Raw genomic sequence first — 18,513 nt, forward strand, 5'->3', positions numbered from 1 at the left:
AGTAATGGAGTAAGTCAGAAAGAGAAAAACAATTATCATATATTAATACACATATATGGAATCTTGAAAAATAGTACTGATAAACCTATTTGCAGTGCAAGAATAGAGACGTAGATTTAGAGAGCAGACCTGTGGACATGCCACGAGAGGGTGGGATAAATTGAGAGGATAGCATTGACATATATGCAGTGCAATGTGTGAAACACTGGGAAGCTGCTGTATGGCACAGGGAGCCCAGCTCAGTGCTCTGTGCTGACCTAGAGGCTGGGATGGGGGTGGGGGCAGGAAGCACAAGAGGGAGGAGATACACGTATAGTTCCAGCTGATGCTTCTTGTTGTACGGCAGAAACCAACACAATATTGTAAAGCAATAACCCTCCAATTAAAAATGTTGCTTCCATCCTCTGGGAGGACATTCTTCTGGACTATCTGAATTTTCACTCAGTTCTTTGAGACTTCTTCCAGCTCTCAGTGGCATAATGATTTTATACTGATTTCTAAGTAAGTGTAAGTGTCAGTCGCACAGTCACGCCCAACTCTTTGTGACCCCATGGACTGCAGCCCACCAGGCTCCTCTGTCCGTGGGATTTTCTGGGCAAGAATGCTGAAGTGGGTTGCCATTTCCTTCTCCAGAGGATCTTCCCGACCCAGGGAACGGACCCAGGTCTCCTGCACTGCAGGCAGATTCTTTACTGACTGAGCTACAAGGGAAGCCCACTGCTTTCTAAAGACCCCTTTAATTTTTATTAGATTTTTATTATCAAAACAGTTTTAGTGGCCAAAAACATTAAAAAGAAAAGAGATGAAAATTCCTCAGTGGACTAGAAGAGGAAAATGCTTACAAAGAAAGGAAGAGAAATCAATATTAGTTACTCAAATACTAATCATTCTGCTGGGTGGTATTCAGATAAGTGCATTTAATCTGTACTGTAAAGGTTATGACATAAACAGGATTATCACAGATTTGTAGCTGAGGAAACAGTTGTAGAAAGGCTGCTTACTTTACGTAAGATCATACCATTGCTGTGTCGCAGAACTGGAATCAGAGCCCATCGCTCTCCAGTTTCAAAGCCTGATTTGGTTTTGATTTTTCCATTATACATTGCTGCTTTTGTCAACTAGCTTTACTGTTATGTGTAGAGCGTTAAACACAGTGGATGAGTTTCTTTATTATCTCTCTTTCACCAGGCTTTTCGGACGTGGATCACACCTATGCTCAAAGAACTCAGCTCTTTGACACCTTAGTAAATTTCTTTCCTGACAGCATGACTCCTCCTAAAGGCAACCTGGTGGACCTCATCACACTGTGACTGAAGAGTCTCTGGACAGAACTGGAGCACAGGAGTCTGCTTTTGGTATTCTGGATTTCAGCTCTGTTGACTGACAGTTAGGCTGCAGTGACTGAGGACTGCACCAGAGTTTTGAAGGGATCTTTGCTGTCACAAGTTTTAACCCTCTTCCTTCACACCTGACCTTGACCCCGTCGTCCTCATCCCATTCCTAAATTAGGCTAATAAAGTGAAATTGGTATATACTTTCCATTAAATATATATTTTTTCTTACTTTAACTTTTAAGAATTCATGAGTATAAAAGAAAAAAATAATCAGGCAGTATACCCTTTTCTGATTTTTATTTCATTTTTCTAAAATTGGGACAAGTAAGCCGTGTTCACGGACTCAGTGCTACAAGGATTGGGATTTTGTTGTTGGCTTGTTTTGCCCTTTCTTTCTTTTTCTTTTCTTCCCATTTCACTTTACCTTACATCACCCAACTGCTTGTAAGTGATTTATATCATCTGTTACCTCTGTACTTCATTCTTAACAGTATATAGTTCTGTAGGGCAGTTGCTGTATGTTTAAGTGATATATGTGTCTTTGTTGACTAGAGTCTTGTATTACATTACACAGTAGGAGGGACAGAGGGCTCCTTGTCATAGAACTAAAAGGCAAAACCTGAGATTGATCCACGTACTTATCTAAGATTGGTATATAGTATTCCTATAATGATACATTTTGTAGTGATTATTACAAAACTTTGAGTCACAGAAACCTTAAACCGAGGAGAGAATATACTTCAGAACCTTTAAGGGCCATTCTCAAAATTACCAGCAGGAGGATTCTGGTTGCAACTGATACATTCATTGATACTGTTCTGGAAGAAAAGGACTCCTTCCCCTGGCAGAGCTATTCAGGGCCAGGGCTTCAGTTTCTTCTGTATGCTGTCAGTTTCTTCCTACAAATGCTGTCTGTTTATAGCGTTTCCATTTGGGAGAATGGGTTCCAGAGCTGCGTTATTTCCATATACATTAGCTCCCTACGTCTGCTTCTATATACTGATATTTTAAAGAATAATGGTTTGTAGTCCAGTGGACTACAACTGACAGGCATTTCATATAACACATAGACCAGGCTTTTTTTAATAGAGAAAAAGAAAAATAATGGTGCAAATATTTTTTTATTTAGAAGAAAGGCAGTTCCACAGTTCCTTTTGTTGTGAAGATTGGAGGCTTGTATTCCATGAGGTGCTGTGGAATGTGGCATAGGAAACTTAAACCTGGCCAAGAAGTATGCTGTATGCAACTGATACCTACCAGACTTAAAGCAGACTGAGTATAATAAATGTCTACCAGTCCAATGGCTCTTCCAAGTGAATGCCTTCAGAGAATTTAGTATGTCCCAAGTAGCAAGGTTAGGCCTCACCAAAGAAAGAAGAAATTGATTTGCACTCTTGAAGAGTCTCATGTATAAGAATGAGACTTTGAGATCCCTCTTCAGTTAGTCATTATTGCATGATTTCTCATCTTTTGGAGATGGATAGAAATATATCTCTCCTACTCCTAGCCTTGAATCTTGGAGTCCTTGGCTTTTCAAGCATTCCAAAGCAATCAGTAGTGATTTATAAAACAATTAGATTTATGAAAGATACAGTACATAATTCAGGAAGTACCGAACTATATAGCTGCAGAATAACCCATTGACTTTACAGGTGAGCAAGTAGAATCTACTTACTACTTATACAGTTCCTTAAAAGATTTCCCTAAGTGACAGTCAAGAACATAAAACATTATTGTTCATATTATAATCTAGTGAAGTCTTTTTGAGGAATCAAGTACAAATCAGTGAGTTGATAGGAAAGAACTTGGAAAGAATTTCTAAATTTAAAAGCTCTAGTTTTACTCACTCTGATTTCTGGCACTTTTAAAGACAGTAACCAAATGAAATTCTGCTCCCCTCCACCATTTATTTTTATTTATTTATTTATTTATTTTAATTTGAGGATAGTTACTTTATTATGGTGGTTCCCCCTGCCCCGCCCCCTGCTTTTTTTTGGCCATTTTTTTTCCTGTAGTTCTTTAGGTTCCGAATTTGAAGGAAACTTAGTTCTTGGACTCAGTTATTTTGTTTGCTTTTATTTTTTTCCCTAACTGACTTTCTACTGATTGTTTTCTAAATACTCTTGTTCTAATTTCATCTTTCCTCACTTTAAGTGAAACCTTTTCTCTTTTTTTCACTTCTATATATATTTATCACTAACGTGTTAAAATAGGATTGAGTCATAGCAAACCATTTAGTGTTGCTTAAGTGACATAGACTGTATTTAGGAAGTTATTGACTAGGTAAATCAGAATTTGTACCCTGGGGCAGTGCTGGTAATGATTGCAGGAGAATGTAGGGCTTCATTATACCCACCAAGATTGACACTCTGCTCACTTTTGACATCTGAACCCTGATGTGTAACTTGTTTATATATTTAGTGAAAAGCTACATGTATTTCCAAGTATTCTTGTAGTATACAATTTAATTTGGTATTTATATACATTGTTCAAGTAGCCAAATATCTATGCTTTACTACTTAAAAATCCTTTTATCCTAGCTTAGTGAGCCCCCATTGAGACACCCTGGTGCTAGATGCGTTCGTTAGTGGAGTACAGTTTGCTCAGTTACCTTACCCCTGACTTCAGCCTCATCCCCATTTCTCCTTTTTCCACTGGAATATATTATTCCAGAATAATAAAGTAGAAATAGACTAGGCTCTAACACTATCTTCAGTGCTTGTACCTCGTGATAAATTAATTATCTGATTTGTAAGATACTTCCAAAACGCACTTGGATCTTGTGGAATGACAGAGACCTCATGTGGCCAACCTGAATAATTCACATGTATTGGCCTCCTGTGAAGCAAAGGAATTGAGACTTGGGTGCCTCGCTGTGTGCTAAAGCTGACAGTATTAACCTTTAGCAAGATTGTCTTCTAGACCTGGTTTTCTTTAAAACTGATAGAAAACATTAGAAAGTTAATACACTGATTTATCACAGAAAAGCATGTTGTGTTTAGAGCTCAGTGTTTTAAGATTATAAAACTACATTCATCAGTGAAATATGTCTTGAACATAAATGATTTGCCAACTTATCTTTCTAGTGGATCTCTTCACATCTGCCTTAAAAGTGCTATTTAGAGATACATTAATAGAGTTTCAGATAATAAAACAGTTGTAAAATTTAATTTATAAACAGAAACTAGTTTGAGACACAGTGCTAGATTGTGAATGATACTTAATGGCTCAAAAGCACTTATAAAGCAGTGTGGTTCTGATTTTGTTTTCTGAATTAAACTCAGTGTCATGTAAGGAGTTACCCTATAATTATTCTTAACACAAGATGAAATTCATTAGGTAACTGTGGGGCGTTTGATTATTTCCTAGCTGAATGTCGTGCTACCTCTTTAGCTGGTTGGGTGTTACAAAGCACTTGAGAATTACGGTTTGAAATGATTTCTATGGGAGAGGATCATACAATGTGTACTTTAAACATCATCAAGCTATTAAAAAATATACCCTTTGTAATCTTTTTTTTTTCCCTCTCAAAAAATACACGTTCATACCCCAGTCACTCAGTGGTAAAGAATCTGCCTGCAATGCAGGAGACACAAGAGATGCAGGTTCAGTCCCTGGGTTCGGAAGATCCCCTGGAGAAGGAAATGGCAACCCACTCCAGTATTCTTGCCTGGAGAATCCCATGGACAGAGGAGCCTGGAGGGCTACAATCCATAGGATTGCGAAGAGTCGGACACGATTGAAGCGACTTAGCACATGCAGTTTCAAACTTTTGCAGAAATTCTAGCCTGAACTTTAATTAAGTTTTAAATTCTTAAGATAATCCTTAATCTGAGATACACAGGCTTCTTAGAAAAAGTTCATAGTTACTAGAGGAGTAGTCATAGAGAGTCTGTATATAACAGTAGTTGTAGATTAGGTCTTCAGGTTCTTTCACTCAAATTTTTTGTATTCCTTATTAGTCAAATAGCATTATTCTTTTGCGATTTTTGACTATGGCCTATATCTCCCTGTGGTTTGTATTAATGCTGAAATGATATGGGTGCCCCAAACTTCTAATCTGGAGGTAATTCAGTTGAAGGTGGAAATTTTGATGTTTGTTGAAATAATTAGGAGCCAGCTAGATCAGCTGATGATATCAGTCAGCACTGTTTGTTTTGACAGGGAGAACTCATAACTACAGTTATTGATTTCTTCACTAAATGCTCTTTTTATTAAAAAAAAAAATGCTGTCTTAAGAGATTTTATTTATACATAATTTTTAAACCTTGATTTCTTCCTATCCCCCAAATACTATGAATTGTGCTTCCATTATTTTTCTTAGCAATTATAACTTTATTCGGGGCTTTTTCAGCCCTAGACTTCCTGGGTTTTCAAAATCATTCTGAAGCAAACATGCTCTTTTATCCTTGATAATGACAATAGATTAGTGAAATTTAAAATCATATGTTATTAAAGAATTTATAATGTTCAGACACTGCTATAAAAGTGCTTGAATCATTTTCATTTGGGGGATAGTAATATGGCTTATAGCTTATAGCATTCTTTAAATGAAGAGCCAGTGTTGCTTTGCCTGGCACTAAGAAGTATAGTTATACTATAGATGAGGTGCAAGTTTCATAGCAGAGCTCATGGAATTTAGCACATCACCAGAATTTTCATTTGCCTGTTGTCTTTGTATTTCTTTGCCTCTTTCCCCCTATTCTTAGAGCCTCCCTGGTAGCTCAGCTGGTAAAGAATCTACCTGCAATGCAGGAGACCCCAGTTCGACTCCTGGATCGGGAAGATCCCCTGGAGAAGGGATAGGCTACCCACTCCAGAGGTCTTGGGCCTCCCTTGTGGCTCAGCTGGCAAAGAATCCACCTGCAATGCTGGAGACCTGGGTTCGATCCCTGGGTTGGGAAGATCCTTTGGAGAAGGGAAAGGCTACCCACTCCAGTATTCTGGCCTGGAGAATTCCATGGTATAGTCCATGGGGTTGCAGAGTCGGACACTGAGTAACTTTCAGTTCCCTAGTCTTACCTCCCCTGAGTAGCACTGATTTTCTGCTAAAGTTGAATTTTGTGTTAAGAATTGACTTTCAATTTCTGAGATAAGTGAATATCAGGAATAGCTTTAATTGCCATGAAATGATTGGTATTCATTCTTTTTTTTTTTTTCTTAAAATAGTACAGGGACTTCCCTGGTGGTCTAATGTTTAAGCTTCCGTGCTTCCAATGCAGAGGGTGCAGGTTCGATCCTTGGTCAGGGAACTAAGATCCCACGTGCCTCTTGGTGTGACCAAAAAAATAAATAAATTTTTTAAAGTGTAGTACAGTCTTATAAATGTCTCTTCCCCTTAAGTATGTAAATTTAGTGAATTCCCTGGTGGTCCAGTGGTTAGGACACCACATTTTCACTGCCAAGGCCCTGGGTTTGATCCCTAGTCAAGGAACTAAGATTCCATAAGCCATACCACATGGCCCAAAAGAATAACAACAACAACAAAGAATGTGAATTTAGCTCAAATTTTGAATAGCTAAATCCTACCCAGTCATTGCCAGTGATAAATCCTGTAAATTCTCTGACAGTAGATTTACAGCCCTTAACCTAAGGAGCCATTAGAAATGATAGTAAACCAGATTTTCTCGTAGAACACAGAGATGCCTTTGTGGGAATCCGTATTTTTTTTTTCTCTTAGAACTCTGAAGTTACAGATCTTGAACTCCAGTTCAATTCATAACGTAAAAACCTGAAAATCAAAGGGTAGTTCTAGTTTATCTTCCACCGTAGCCATTCTCTGGAAGTAAGACTTCCAAATACGTACTATGGTGTCCTCAAACACTGCCTAGCTTTATTGTAAACACAGTGTTACGTGGATATTACCTGAGAGCCACAGGGTTAGCAACAATAAAGGGGGAAATGTTGAGTAAGGAAATAGACCAGTTGTATCACTTGGAATTATGAACTACTTTGTCTTCTCTTTCTTTTTATCTGCTGTTGAAACAGTTTTGATGAACTATTAAACAATTATATGTAATGTCCTGTTTTGACTGTTTGGCATTTTCACTTGAAAGTATTGAACTTCAGGAACAGATCTATATAGGAGATTTGAGGGTTTGTTAGAGAAGGAAAACTAGGAGCTTTTTGCCCATGGATTTGAAGGTCCACAGATCTAAATGAGAAAGAAAGTTCTTCGTTTCTAACCATAAATTAATCTATTGCAGTGCTGAGAAGAAGCCTGTCAAAAGGGATCAAAGCTCGTTATTCTGAACAGTCTTTAGAAAGCAGCATTTCTTGGTTAGTTGCTTTTCTCGCTGTCCCAAATAGCTGATGCAGATCTTGAAACAGAAAATCCAGTTATAATGGGCTCTAGATCTTAAAGTAGGTGAGCAGTTTCTTATATACAGCCAGTTCCTTGATAAGGATCCAGAGGAAAAACCAGCAATAAAACATTTTAACACACAAATTTTGGGGGCTCCCAGGGAACTTGTTTTTTTATCAAGTTTAAGCTGTTGCTGCACACAGCTCTGTACCATCTGGGATGCTAGCATTCACAGCAGTTAGTTTGGATATCTGAGCTGTCTGCCACGCGAATACCAACCCAAAAAGATCGTCATTCTTCAGTTTCATTCAGTGCTTAATGAATGCAAAATTAATTGGCAGAAAGGAAAAACACTGTGTGATGTACTGAACAGGCCTTTGTGCATGATTAAGGAGTTACTCAAGTAGCCAGTTTTGAGCTTAATTTCTCTCCTTTTGTTAACAAATCTCAAGAAAACCTTTGTTACAGTTCAGCTAGTGTCATGTGGTTGGCATTCATTTTCTAGCCCTTTAGGAAGAAAATTATCATTTCATGCTTAACTTCTAACCCATACAGAATTGAACTGATATCAGTTTAGTTTCCGTGTTTTAAAATAAATAAATTATACATACTCTAGAAAGTCTCTGTTTATTCAACTTTGCCAGGAAGTAAATGAGTTCTGGGCTTGGCATTAGGAGTACTTAATAATTTTGGTTTGTTCTTTAGGTTTCCTCCCCATCTGTGAAGTGACTGCATTAGAGAAAGTAGCTAGAATGAGTTTAATTCCACGGTAACTGGCAGAGCTCTGTAAATTCATTTTGCAGCAAAGGAGATCAGATTTTGGCAAGTGACTGTTTCAGCATGTTGCCTTGTAGTTGGCTGTGTTTACCTTCTTAAGGTAAAAGGGGGGGGAAACAGGACAGAATGATGGACATGAGTCTGAGTGAACTCCAGGAGTTGGTGATGGACAGGGAGGCCTGGCATGCTGCGATTCATGGGGTCACAAAGAGTCGGACACGACTGAGCGACTGAACTGAACTGAACATTTTTTAATTGTGTACTTTAAAAGTCTTAGGATACTTGCACCTTTATAAAGACTTAGCTTAAATTCACTTGGCTTTTCTGGAGACGCTGGTTTGATTCCTGGATCTGGAAGATCCCCTAAAGAAGGGATAGGCTACCCACTCCACAGTGTTCTGGCCTGGAGAATTCCATGGCCTGTATAGTCCATGGGCTCGCAGAGTCAGATACGATTTACACATACACATTAGCTATAAACCTCAAATTTGATAGTAGAATATCAAAGTCTAAAAGTTTAAATGTGAGCAATCTTCTGTGGAGAAGCTATGTTTTTAACAGTCATGTATGTAGTCTCCTTTTTGAGATTTTTTTTTTCCTTTCCCAGAAAAATGATTTTGGTAACCAGTTTTAAAACAATTTTTCCCTCAATTGTAAACCACACATTTAGAGAAATAAAAGTGGACTCACTTTCTTAAGCATTACATTTAGCCTAACCAAGATACACTGTGATTGTGTTATTCTTTAAGACAGCTTGCTTTTCTGACTTGTCATAAAATATCTTTTGAAGTGAACAAATTAAATAATATAGTATTAATTTTCCGTATAGCTCAGTTTAGAAACTGTAAAGAGACATTTTTCTGTGAGCAGATTCTTTTATGGAAATAGGTTTTTGTTTATAATGAGATTTCTTCCCACAGCTGAGTCTGCAGCCTCAGAAGAAGAGTATAGGAAAACTTAGGGCCTCCTTTTCTTGTGTTGGTCTTGGCAACAAACAATATTCCACCTTTTCAATGGAAAAGATGGGAGGTTGGGGGGGTTATGAATGCAGCTTGGGAAAGATGTTAGAGTTTTTTTTTTTTGTCAACTCTTAGAAATTAGAAGTATCTCTTGGCCAGAAATTAAGATCCATTTAGATAAAGATAGAGCTAGATCCTCAGAACCAAAGTTGGACTGCAGATTAGGTTGAGCAGAAAGGTGCAGCTCATCCACAGCCAGTAGAATCTGTCTTTCTGGATCTGCTTATTGACGCTGTGGATAGTTCCTTCTCTCTGTTAGAACATCTCCCAGACTGGAAACATGGTGTTAGAGCAGCCAGCTCATCTGAAAGTTGAAGAGTGTTAAACATCTCTAATGGGACTTTTAAATAATAACATTTATTGGTTTTGTATTATTATGTTTATCATAGAAATTTAGAAAATTACAGAGTGTGAAGAAGGAAAGCCACTCTTATTTAACTGTTGAGACTTACTCATTTTACTTTACTTCTGTTACCCTACATGGTAAAGACCAGGAAAAAAATAAAAAATCTTGACACAGCCATTCCATTGTCCACAAGCATTTTTCCTTTAAAACATTATCCTTTTTAGATAAACCATCTGAAAATAATTGTTGAAATGTAATTTTTAAGCCTAAACTATAGATATAAGATACTACCCAAAAGCTATATAGGGAGCTGCCTTGTTCAGGTCATTTGAAATTTTATCTCTAAGATTAATTTGAATTTTAAAACACTTTATGTACCGTTACAGACATTTGGAGCATATTCATAACAAAGAGCTTTCTGTTTAGATGGACTTTATTTTAATATAATTAAACTCACACCTAAGAAGGATAAGGTACTTTTCAAAGGCCAAGGGAAAAGCAGAGAAGAGCAAAGCAAAAGAAAAGAGATGAACATAAGTATATAAATAAGGAGTCCTCGACACAAGATTTCCCTTACCATGCTTAGCAACTATCTCTCCAAAAATGTATTTCTCTGGTTATCAGCTAAGATTTAGGAGCTTTGTATTTCATGAGAGTCCTTTTCTTAATGTATGAAGGAAGAAACCACAACCTTTCAGGGTCCTACCCCTTCCTTTACTCTCCTCTTCTGTAGCAACACGGATCCTGTAGTGGAGATCATGAGATAGGTCTGGAACCCCTGGCGTGGGCCAGCTAGAATGTTTAAACAGAAACGTTTGGGGCGTCAGGTATCCTCTGACATCATTAGTGTTCTGCATTGCTGGGCTCTGTTGAGTGTGCTCTGTAATCTTCCTCACCCCGCTCATGATCCTCTGTTTTATCTCACTTTTGCCCTATCAGTATGGACTTTTTAGGGTTTTGTTTTCTTTCTTAGTATGAGTAATGTTCTGATCCCAGGTTTGGTGAATGTGTTAACACTGCTTTGTGAATAAATAGATGATCTGCTGAACAGTCGCAGTTGTAGAATTACGTTGTATGTAATGTACATATGGAGAAAGAATGTATTTTGTTCATTTTCTTAATAAAAAGTTATATATGGACACTACAAGCTATTTCTTGTGTTTGGTAAAACTTGTTTTGAAGTCAACTTTTGAAATACCTACATACTTTGTAAATACTTTTACAAAGTTAATATTTTCCCTCAAACAGGTGAGTTTTATTCAGGCAAATTATATACACTGTAGAAGACCTTGTTTTCAGTGTTGAAATGACGCTCTGGTGGATCTTACTGAGTTTCTAGGGGAAGTTTCCTAAAGAGCACTGGTAAGTGACTTCATAAAATGGTGTTTTCTTCGTCTACTGTTAATGACCAGTCCTACTTTATCCGTTTTGTAAATCTGGACTTGGGTTTCCCAGGTTTTCTTTAAGTGGGGGCATGCTTGTACAAGTTAGGAGCTAGAAGGAAAAAAAACTGAACTGAAAATTAATTGTAGAAAAGATAATAAAGAGAATCTGAAGGCTGGTAAAATTCTGGATCCCTGTCTCCAAAGAAGGGGAAGAAATTTTAAGGGCTGATCCTTGAAAAAAATAAACTTAGAAATATGCTCAACAAAGATAACGGATTGTTTGGGCTGAGTTGTATGAGCTTTCCAGACAGACTCTTACAAGGAGCTTTCCTCTTGGCCCTTTCTATCTCCTGGTCTGGTTTACATTTTTCTTGGCTTTGTGTGTGATTCTGTATTCTGGTGTTAGTTGTCCACTGATTTTATTCAAAATAGGGATTATGTTCTCTCACTTTACAAATCAAAAATAATCCATTTTACTAGAGTGTGCTTTGAGCATGGCCTGTAAGTAACATTTCTCTGTTTTCAAAACAGGAAAACAGTGAGTGGTGATAAGGTAAGGAATTGGCCTTTCCTGGGTTAATCCTCTAGAGAATTAAAAGGATGGAAATGTGGGTCACCACCTCCTCTCCCTTGAGGTATTTGTCATCTGGTGGGAGGGGAGCAGTCAGCAGAGAAGGCTTCGTGTTTAACACAGTTGAGACGGTAGCTGCTCCCATATCAAGTGTGGATGAAGGCCGTCAAGTTACATTCTGTCCAGAAACATTCATATTACAAGGAAGAAAGAAAGAAAAGCTATAGTAGAAGTAGCTTTCCTACTGTTGGTCTGTCCACTGCCAGGCTAGTAAGTCTGATGTTTGGCAAAACTTCAAGTGGGAGGTTAGGACATTTGGTATAATGTCTGTAGCACATGTTATCTACCTGCCCTCTGAACTCGAGCTGTAAGGATGGGTGGTCCAGGGCAGGAGTCAGGAATCCTAGGCTCGTATCTAGATCCACCAGTGACTTTTGTGTAGCACTGGGCACAGTCTCAACTCCTTTGCCTCACCTTCCCTTTTAAGTAAATGCTGGTAGAAGACCCTGTTTGCTAGGGTCCCAGTGACTTTTTAATCTATAAGATGCCAAGGCCATTGAAAAATACTAGCTATCTCAGTACCACCTATGTTAACTATAGTGGCTGTCCTGTTCTTTAATTTTTTCACCCTTAGGATTCAAAGTAAATATGCGGTTTGGGAGGGAGCTTGTAAAATGGAGACTTAGAGTGACTAAGAGGCATAACAAATTAAAAATGACAACTGAGAGTGCCTCTTGGTTGGCAGGGCAGGGAGCAGGGTGAATGACCTCTTCAGGAAGAGAATGGAGTCATAGGTCTTTGTGACTATGATAAACGATGAGTCATTCTCTTAGAACAGTGTACCTTGAGCATGGCCAGAGGCCTTCCTGAGTTCTTGGTACTCCTCCTTTCTGTATTCTTGGCACACTCTTAAAGTTAACCTCAAAATACCCCTGGCCCAACTCTGGCAGCCTTAAGGATGTTAACTGCCTTTCGGAACTCCCATGTAAAGGGAAAATCCTATTATAATTGCATTCTGGAAACATACTTTGTTGTTATTGGAACACAAGCATCAATATGGTGTTGAGAGAATGTACAACTTGGGAGGGAAAAGATGTAGATTCGAGGCCTAGTGGTACATTTAACTAGCTGTGTGATCTTGAGAGAATCCTCAGTTTCTGTCCCCAGTTTCCCTATCGGTAGAATGGTGACAACTCCTAAATAAGATGTGTAAACTGTAAGATGCCAGGCAAACAGAAGAGACTGCTGTATAGCCAAGTATGAGCATGGACCAGATTCACCTGTTTCCCTGCAGCAGATTAGGAATGATAAAGTTTTCTTCTTGCAGTGAAGAAACATGTCAGTAGATAATTACCACCCCAAGAGACAAAGAGAATCAGAATCATCTTTGAGCAATTCCTTTCCTGAACCTCCTTCATCTTCACTACATCTCTGGGTAAAGAATCCACCTGCTAACACAGGAAATACAGGAGGAGGTGGGTTTGATCCCTGAGCCAGAAGATCCCCTGGAGGAGGAAATGGCAACCCACTCCAGTATCCTTGCCTGGAGAATCTCAGGGACAGAGGAGCCTGTGCTGCATGGGGTCTGAGTCTGACATTACTGGGCATGCTCGCATATCTCTGGGTAAGGGACAGGCACAGGCTTCTGACAAGTAAACTGATCCTTTTATTGGCAGACAGAATCCTTTAATTTTTTTTTTGTATTTTTATTAATGTTTGCCTTGTCCTTAAAACTGTTTCATACCTATCAGGGTTCAGCAGCCCCCTTGGGATCTTTGGTGGTGGGTGAGTCACAATTTTTTCTGAGGCAAATGAAGAGAAGGAAGAGGGGAAAACACTGATAAATGTGTTGTGAGGGAAATGGGGCACTTTGGGTTCTCCTCCCTAAGGCAGCCTGAGATGATCTGGAGAACTTGGCATCATCGCCAGAACCCCTTTGTCCTTCCTCTCGCTTCTGTCCTTTTGCTCTGGGCCTGTGCAGTTAAGCAGGCACCACTACGCAGAGGGTCTTCAGTGATGAGCCATGTGCGCAAGTGAAGAATGGAAGCCAATCAGAGCAAAATACTAGCGCTTGAGCCAGCTTAGACAAAAGCAGTTTAATTGACAGTATACAACTTTCCAAAATATACTTTTGTAAGAAAACAGCAATAAGTAATAATCTTTACAAACAAGTTTCTCAGTAAATTCCAGTGTACTTTAGACCCCTGTCCACCAAGACACAGCTCTCCCAGTCTCCTGAGCAAACTCTTTTAACATTCACTAATTTTTTTAAAAAGACATGGAGCAAATAGTAATCCCCTTCTTTGACTCAGGGTAGGATTTTCACCAAACCTGAGTTAATCAGCTAATGACAATGATGGAAGCCATTGCTTTACTCTCGCCCCCTGTGCCTTCCCATCTTGTTCCCTTTGATCCTTAGTCCTATATGTAGAAACTATTCAAAACTATTCTTGGCAGAACAAAATTGTTCATTTAAGTCTTAGATCTAAATAAGCCACAGACCAGTAAGGTTCCTGTTTTTGTCTTCATGCTCTCCCTACGCTTGCTGCAGATCTGTCCTTGGTATCACTCTCCTTAATTTGTTGGTTTCTTCCTGAAGCACAGAGCACTGGACAGTCTTCCAGTCCAGGTTTTAAGCCTGTTTTCTGTCACTAAATACATGAGTTTCACCAGGTCACTTTATCTTTCTGGGCTTCAGACTCTTCTTCTGTTAAAAAAATAAAAGATTGGACTGGGTTCTAAAACCCCTCTATGACTAGAGAGTCTCTTCCCAACCAGTGCATATTGACTACAACCCTTATTGTAACGTGCTGGGACTTCATGGGGAGGGGACGAGGATCATATTTAAAAATAAAAATGCCCAGTCTGCAAGACAAATACTTCATCATCAGCCTGTCTCGTATTTCATTTTTCATTAAAGAAAAACAAAAGCTAGTAAAATAGACATTTACATTCCTGTTTAGAGGGAAAAAAGCCTTCTCTCTTAACAAAGGTTTTTTTCGAAGTATATTCACTCAAAGCAGTGCGGGGTGGATTAACATGTGGCTGTTGTATTTACATTTTCAAAAAATACATATATGTGTATCAGCTGGAACTGGTTTTTCAAAGTTTCTCCAGTATATTGTCAAAAAGATAAAAGCTCAAGAAGTGATTTAAATAAACTTTCTGTTAGCTTTCCTTATCGAGAAGGGAAAGAACAGGCTTGCATCTAGACTAGATTAAACCTGTATCTTGTCCTGTGACACGAATATTCTGTGCCCCCCTTCATAAGCATTGCTGCGCCTCTCCCCACTGCCATGACAGTGTGCTTCCCCTTGGATTTCGTCCAGTCATCAGATTCATGGTTTCTGGCCTTTTATGAAGTTTAGGGAAACCAGTGTGCCACCGAAATAAGAGTTTATAATCTCTCTGGCACAGATTGTTTCAAGTCAATGCTGAGTTCTCTCTCTCTCTCTCCTCTCTTAGCCCCAGAATCTGAATTAACTAGATAGCATCCAAGACCAGCAAAGATGTGGGAAGAAGATGACCACTACAGACACATGGCAATATGGTCTTTGACATAGGTGTCTAGTGGCACGAGCAAGCCAGGGCAAGTTGTTCTAGCTTCTGGGCAACTAGATGCACCCAAAGAAGGAGCCTCTGAACCAGCCCAGAGCTTGTCAAGGCTGTCTCTGGACAGAGCCACAATCATTCCTCTTGACCAAGCCTCATTTTTACTCTCTGGTCCTTGCCAGTCACCTTCTCGCTCCCCAAGAGGCCTGTGGCTTATGGCCTTTGATTGGCTTCCAGAATGTATCTGCTGTCTCTGTCTAAACCTGGCTGGTGGAATGAGACCCAGAATCAGCAAAGGAGTAATCCAGGCTGGCCTCTCCCATGGTGGCCATGATAGAAACCCACTGGGTAGAAAGAACCAAATCCTGGGTAGGAAAGAAGCAAACATCTTTTCCCAGTGAGACAGCATTTTCCTCTATTTCCCCCCAAATCAGTATTCTCCATCCTGCCAGCCTCCAAATAGGGAAGAATCAGGGCAAATACTTCAGGATCTTTGTTACCTTAGCATCTTTCTAGCTTGTGGGAAACTCACTGGGGGCCCTACTTGAACCTCTGGCCTTCCTCTTCCCCTTGGTATCAAATGGCTAAAGACTATGAAGAGGGAATTAGATGGCCAAGGAAAGACACAGATTGTCCCCCTAAGATCCTCTCCTTTAAAAAAAATAACCTGTCCCAAAGCAGAGAGCCTATTCTATCAGATCTATCGCAGCCTAGGCCAAGTGACCATTTTAATTCTCCTGAAGCATCTTCCTAGTAGGATCTAGGGGCGTTATGCCTAGCAACAGAGAGATCGTCGGCAGAGTTCAAAATTCCACACAGAATTCCCTCTCCTCAGAAAATCAGATGAAAGCTCGCTGTGCTCAGTCCTCAGGTGCCGTCTATGTAGCTGCTACCTGCTAAGCTCCCTCCAAACCCCTCCACTGGGCAGTGGTCGGCACTGTGCTTCCCTGAGAATGCCACCAGAACCTGCAGGAGCGCCGGGCAGCCAGCCCCACTAGGAATACCGAAGAGGGCACATGGCACGGCCTAGCTCCATGCCCGACAGTGAAAGGTTGCTAGGATTCTACTCGGGCTGGCTGCTCCTTACGCAGCTTGAAGTGCACCTCCCCTCCAGGCTCTTCTTGCCCTGTGCACAGAAGACTGGAATCTTCAAACATCTCAATGATTTGAGCTTTGGCCTTTGGCAGTAGAGGGTTGGATTAAAAGAGAAAACTCTGAGCAACTTGCAAAGCCCCTGAGTATCCTATGAAATGGAAAAGTAAAGCCTGTCCTTCCTGTTTCAGTCGATTGTCTGTTTGGACACCTCTCTGCTGACTGGGCCTGAGGAAGCTCTGTCCTAAAGCTGCTCATTCACGCTGAACCTCAGAGGGAATGACTGAGCTGGGATCTCCTCTCTATTGCATCGGCTGAGCAATGACAATGAAACAGGAAACATCTTGTCTTCGGTAGCTGCTGCAGATTTTAGTCCCTGTGGGAGTGGGAGGCCAGGCAGCACTTGGGGAGCCTTGGGGGTATGTGGGGACCCATCCTGGAAAGAGGGGCTTCCCTTTCTCTCTTCATCTGTAGATGGCTGGTGGGCAGACATGTTCACAGGGGGAGTCTTGTGTGCTCTGTCAGTGCCAGCAGATGCCAGGAAACTAGACTCCAGAACAAGGGCCTGAGGGTCATGAATGACCTCTGTTAGTCCCAGAGGCCCTGGAACAGAGTGGGGATGAAAAAACTGAATGAAGGGAGGGAGAACAAAGGGCAGGAACACAGGCAGGCAGACAAGGCCGGCAGACGAGACAGGAACGGGACCTGTCCTTTCAAGGAGCCAGACCCCGCGGAGGCAGGATCCAGCCCCGCTCTGCCCTCCAGCCCATCCACTGATGGGCAGCTTCCACCCCTGCCCGCGGTAGCTCTGGAGGGAGGGCATGGGTGATGCCAGCAGCGTGGTGTGGTGGGAACGGGCACTGGACTGAATGAAGGGTCTCTGTTCTCATTCCGACATGTCACCCAGTGGCTGTGTGACCTTGACTTTACCCTCTTTAGGCCTCGGTCATCTTGTCTGTGAATGGAGGCTAGTAGATGGTCTCGAAGAGTTCCTTCTATGGCTCTTCCCTGTTCTCCCAGCAGCACTGCACTCAGGCACTAGTGGGTTATTCTACAAGAGGATTCTACACAGAATGTGATTTGTTCAGCTTGAAAAGGGAAAAATTAAGGCCTGTGGGGACTGGGATGAAGGGACCCTCCAAGTCTGCTCTTCTTCCCCAGTCTTTCCCTCTAAGGGGAAGAAGGGTCTTCCTCCTCCCCTTACAAATGGCACTTGAGGTGGTTGGGCTGGAGCTCTGCACCGTCGGAGATGGCCGGCAGCCCCGATTAGAGGTGTGTGTCTTCCTCTTCAGGGTCATCTTTGGTCAGGTTGTCCAGAGGCACAATCCAGCTGTCCCCCAGCTCCCCATTGAGGTTCGCCACCTTCTTCTCCTGCATCTCTGATGAGGTCTCCATCACTTCCAGTGTCGGATTGTCGTGGTAACCATTCTCCACCGTCTGTAGCTCCTCTGTTAGTCGTTGCTAGAGTGACAGAGGTGACCCAAGAAAAAAGGGTAGTTTTTGAGAGTAGTCAGCCTTGCTCTAACCTTAATACTGGCACTTGTTCCCCTATAATTCAGGAACCCCAATTTAGCTAATGTGGACACCAGGCGGTCCTGGAGGCCAATCCTGACGGCTGGCTTGCTTCAGGGCAAGTTTGAGATGAGAACCTGCCCAGTATCCCTAGAATTCCCAGCTGTCCCCTGGTGGCAAATCTGTAACGTCAGCAGAGACGGACTTTGTTTTCCCATCTCCCCTCCTCCACTCCTTCCCCATCAAACCTTCCTCTCAAGTTCCCTCCTCACCACTTCTCTGAACAGGGAAGAACTCTAAGAAAATGCATTTCATCAGGCCCAATGACTAGGACTTCTCTAAGGCTGAACCTGATGTGTACAGAAACTTTTGCCCTCCCGCTGCAGGTGGAAACCATCTGAAGGGAGCTTTCTCTCCTTCTTTACCCGGGATACAACCTCAGTGGCAGAAGACAGTCCCTGGGAAGCTTTAAACGAATACAGTGGCCCAGAAATGCCGTTTCAGTTGGGGTGTGAGGAAACTAAGCAGGGGGATTTCTTGTAAAGCTCTCCACAGTGTGCAGCCAGGGTTGAGAACCCTGAATCTGGGCAGAACTGTTACAAGGGAATCCTAGGAAGGTAG

The 18,513-nt window shown here is 41.0% G+C and overlaps 2 protein-coding genes across 9 annotated transcripts in view; one reads left to right on the top strand and one right to left on the bottom strand.

Annotated features, from left to right (window-relative positions):
* MKLN1 (muskelin 1) overlaps positions 1–10,927 on the top strand; it is a 392,319-nt gene extending 381,392 nt beyond the window's left edge. For all 8 annotated transcript variants that reach the window (XM_005902205.2, XM_070369015.1, XM_070369017.1 and 5 more), the window contains one exon: positions 1,189–10,927. In XM_005902205.2, the coding sequence (XP_005902267.2) occupies positions 1,189–1,310 (122 nt within the window). In that variant the 3' untranslated portion in view covers positions 1,311–10,927. The remainder of the gene's footprint in view (positions 1–1,188) is intronic.
* A 2,885-nt stretch (positions 10,928–13,812) lies between these two features.
* Positions 13,813–18,513, bottom strand: part of PODXL (podocalyxin like) — a 49,987-nt gene continuing 45,286 nt past the window's right edge. Inside the window, exon 8 of the mRNA XM_070369930.1 lies at positions 13,813–17,841. Within this exon, the coding sequence (XP_070226031.1) occupies positions 17,647–17,841 (195 nt within the window). The 3' untranslated portion in view covers positions 13,813–17,646. The remainder of the gene's footprint in view (positions 17,842–18,513) is intronic.

Source organism: Bos mutus, chromosome 4 (genome assembly GCF_027580195.1).
Source record: "Bos mutus isolate GX-2022 chromosome 4, NWIPB_WYAK_1.1, whole genome shotgun sequence".
NCBI classification, from domain to species: Eukaryota; Metazoa; Chordata; class Mammalia; order Artiodactyla; family Bovidae; genus Bos; species Bos mutus.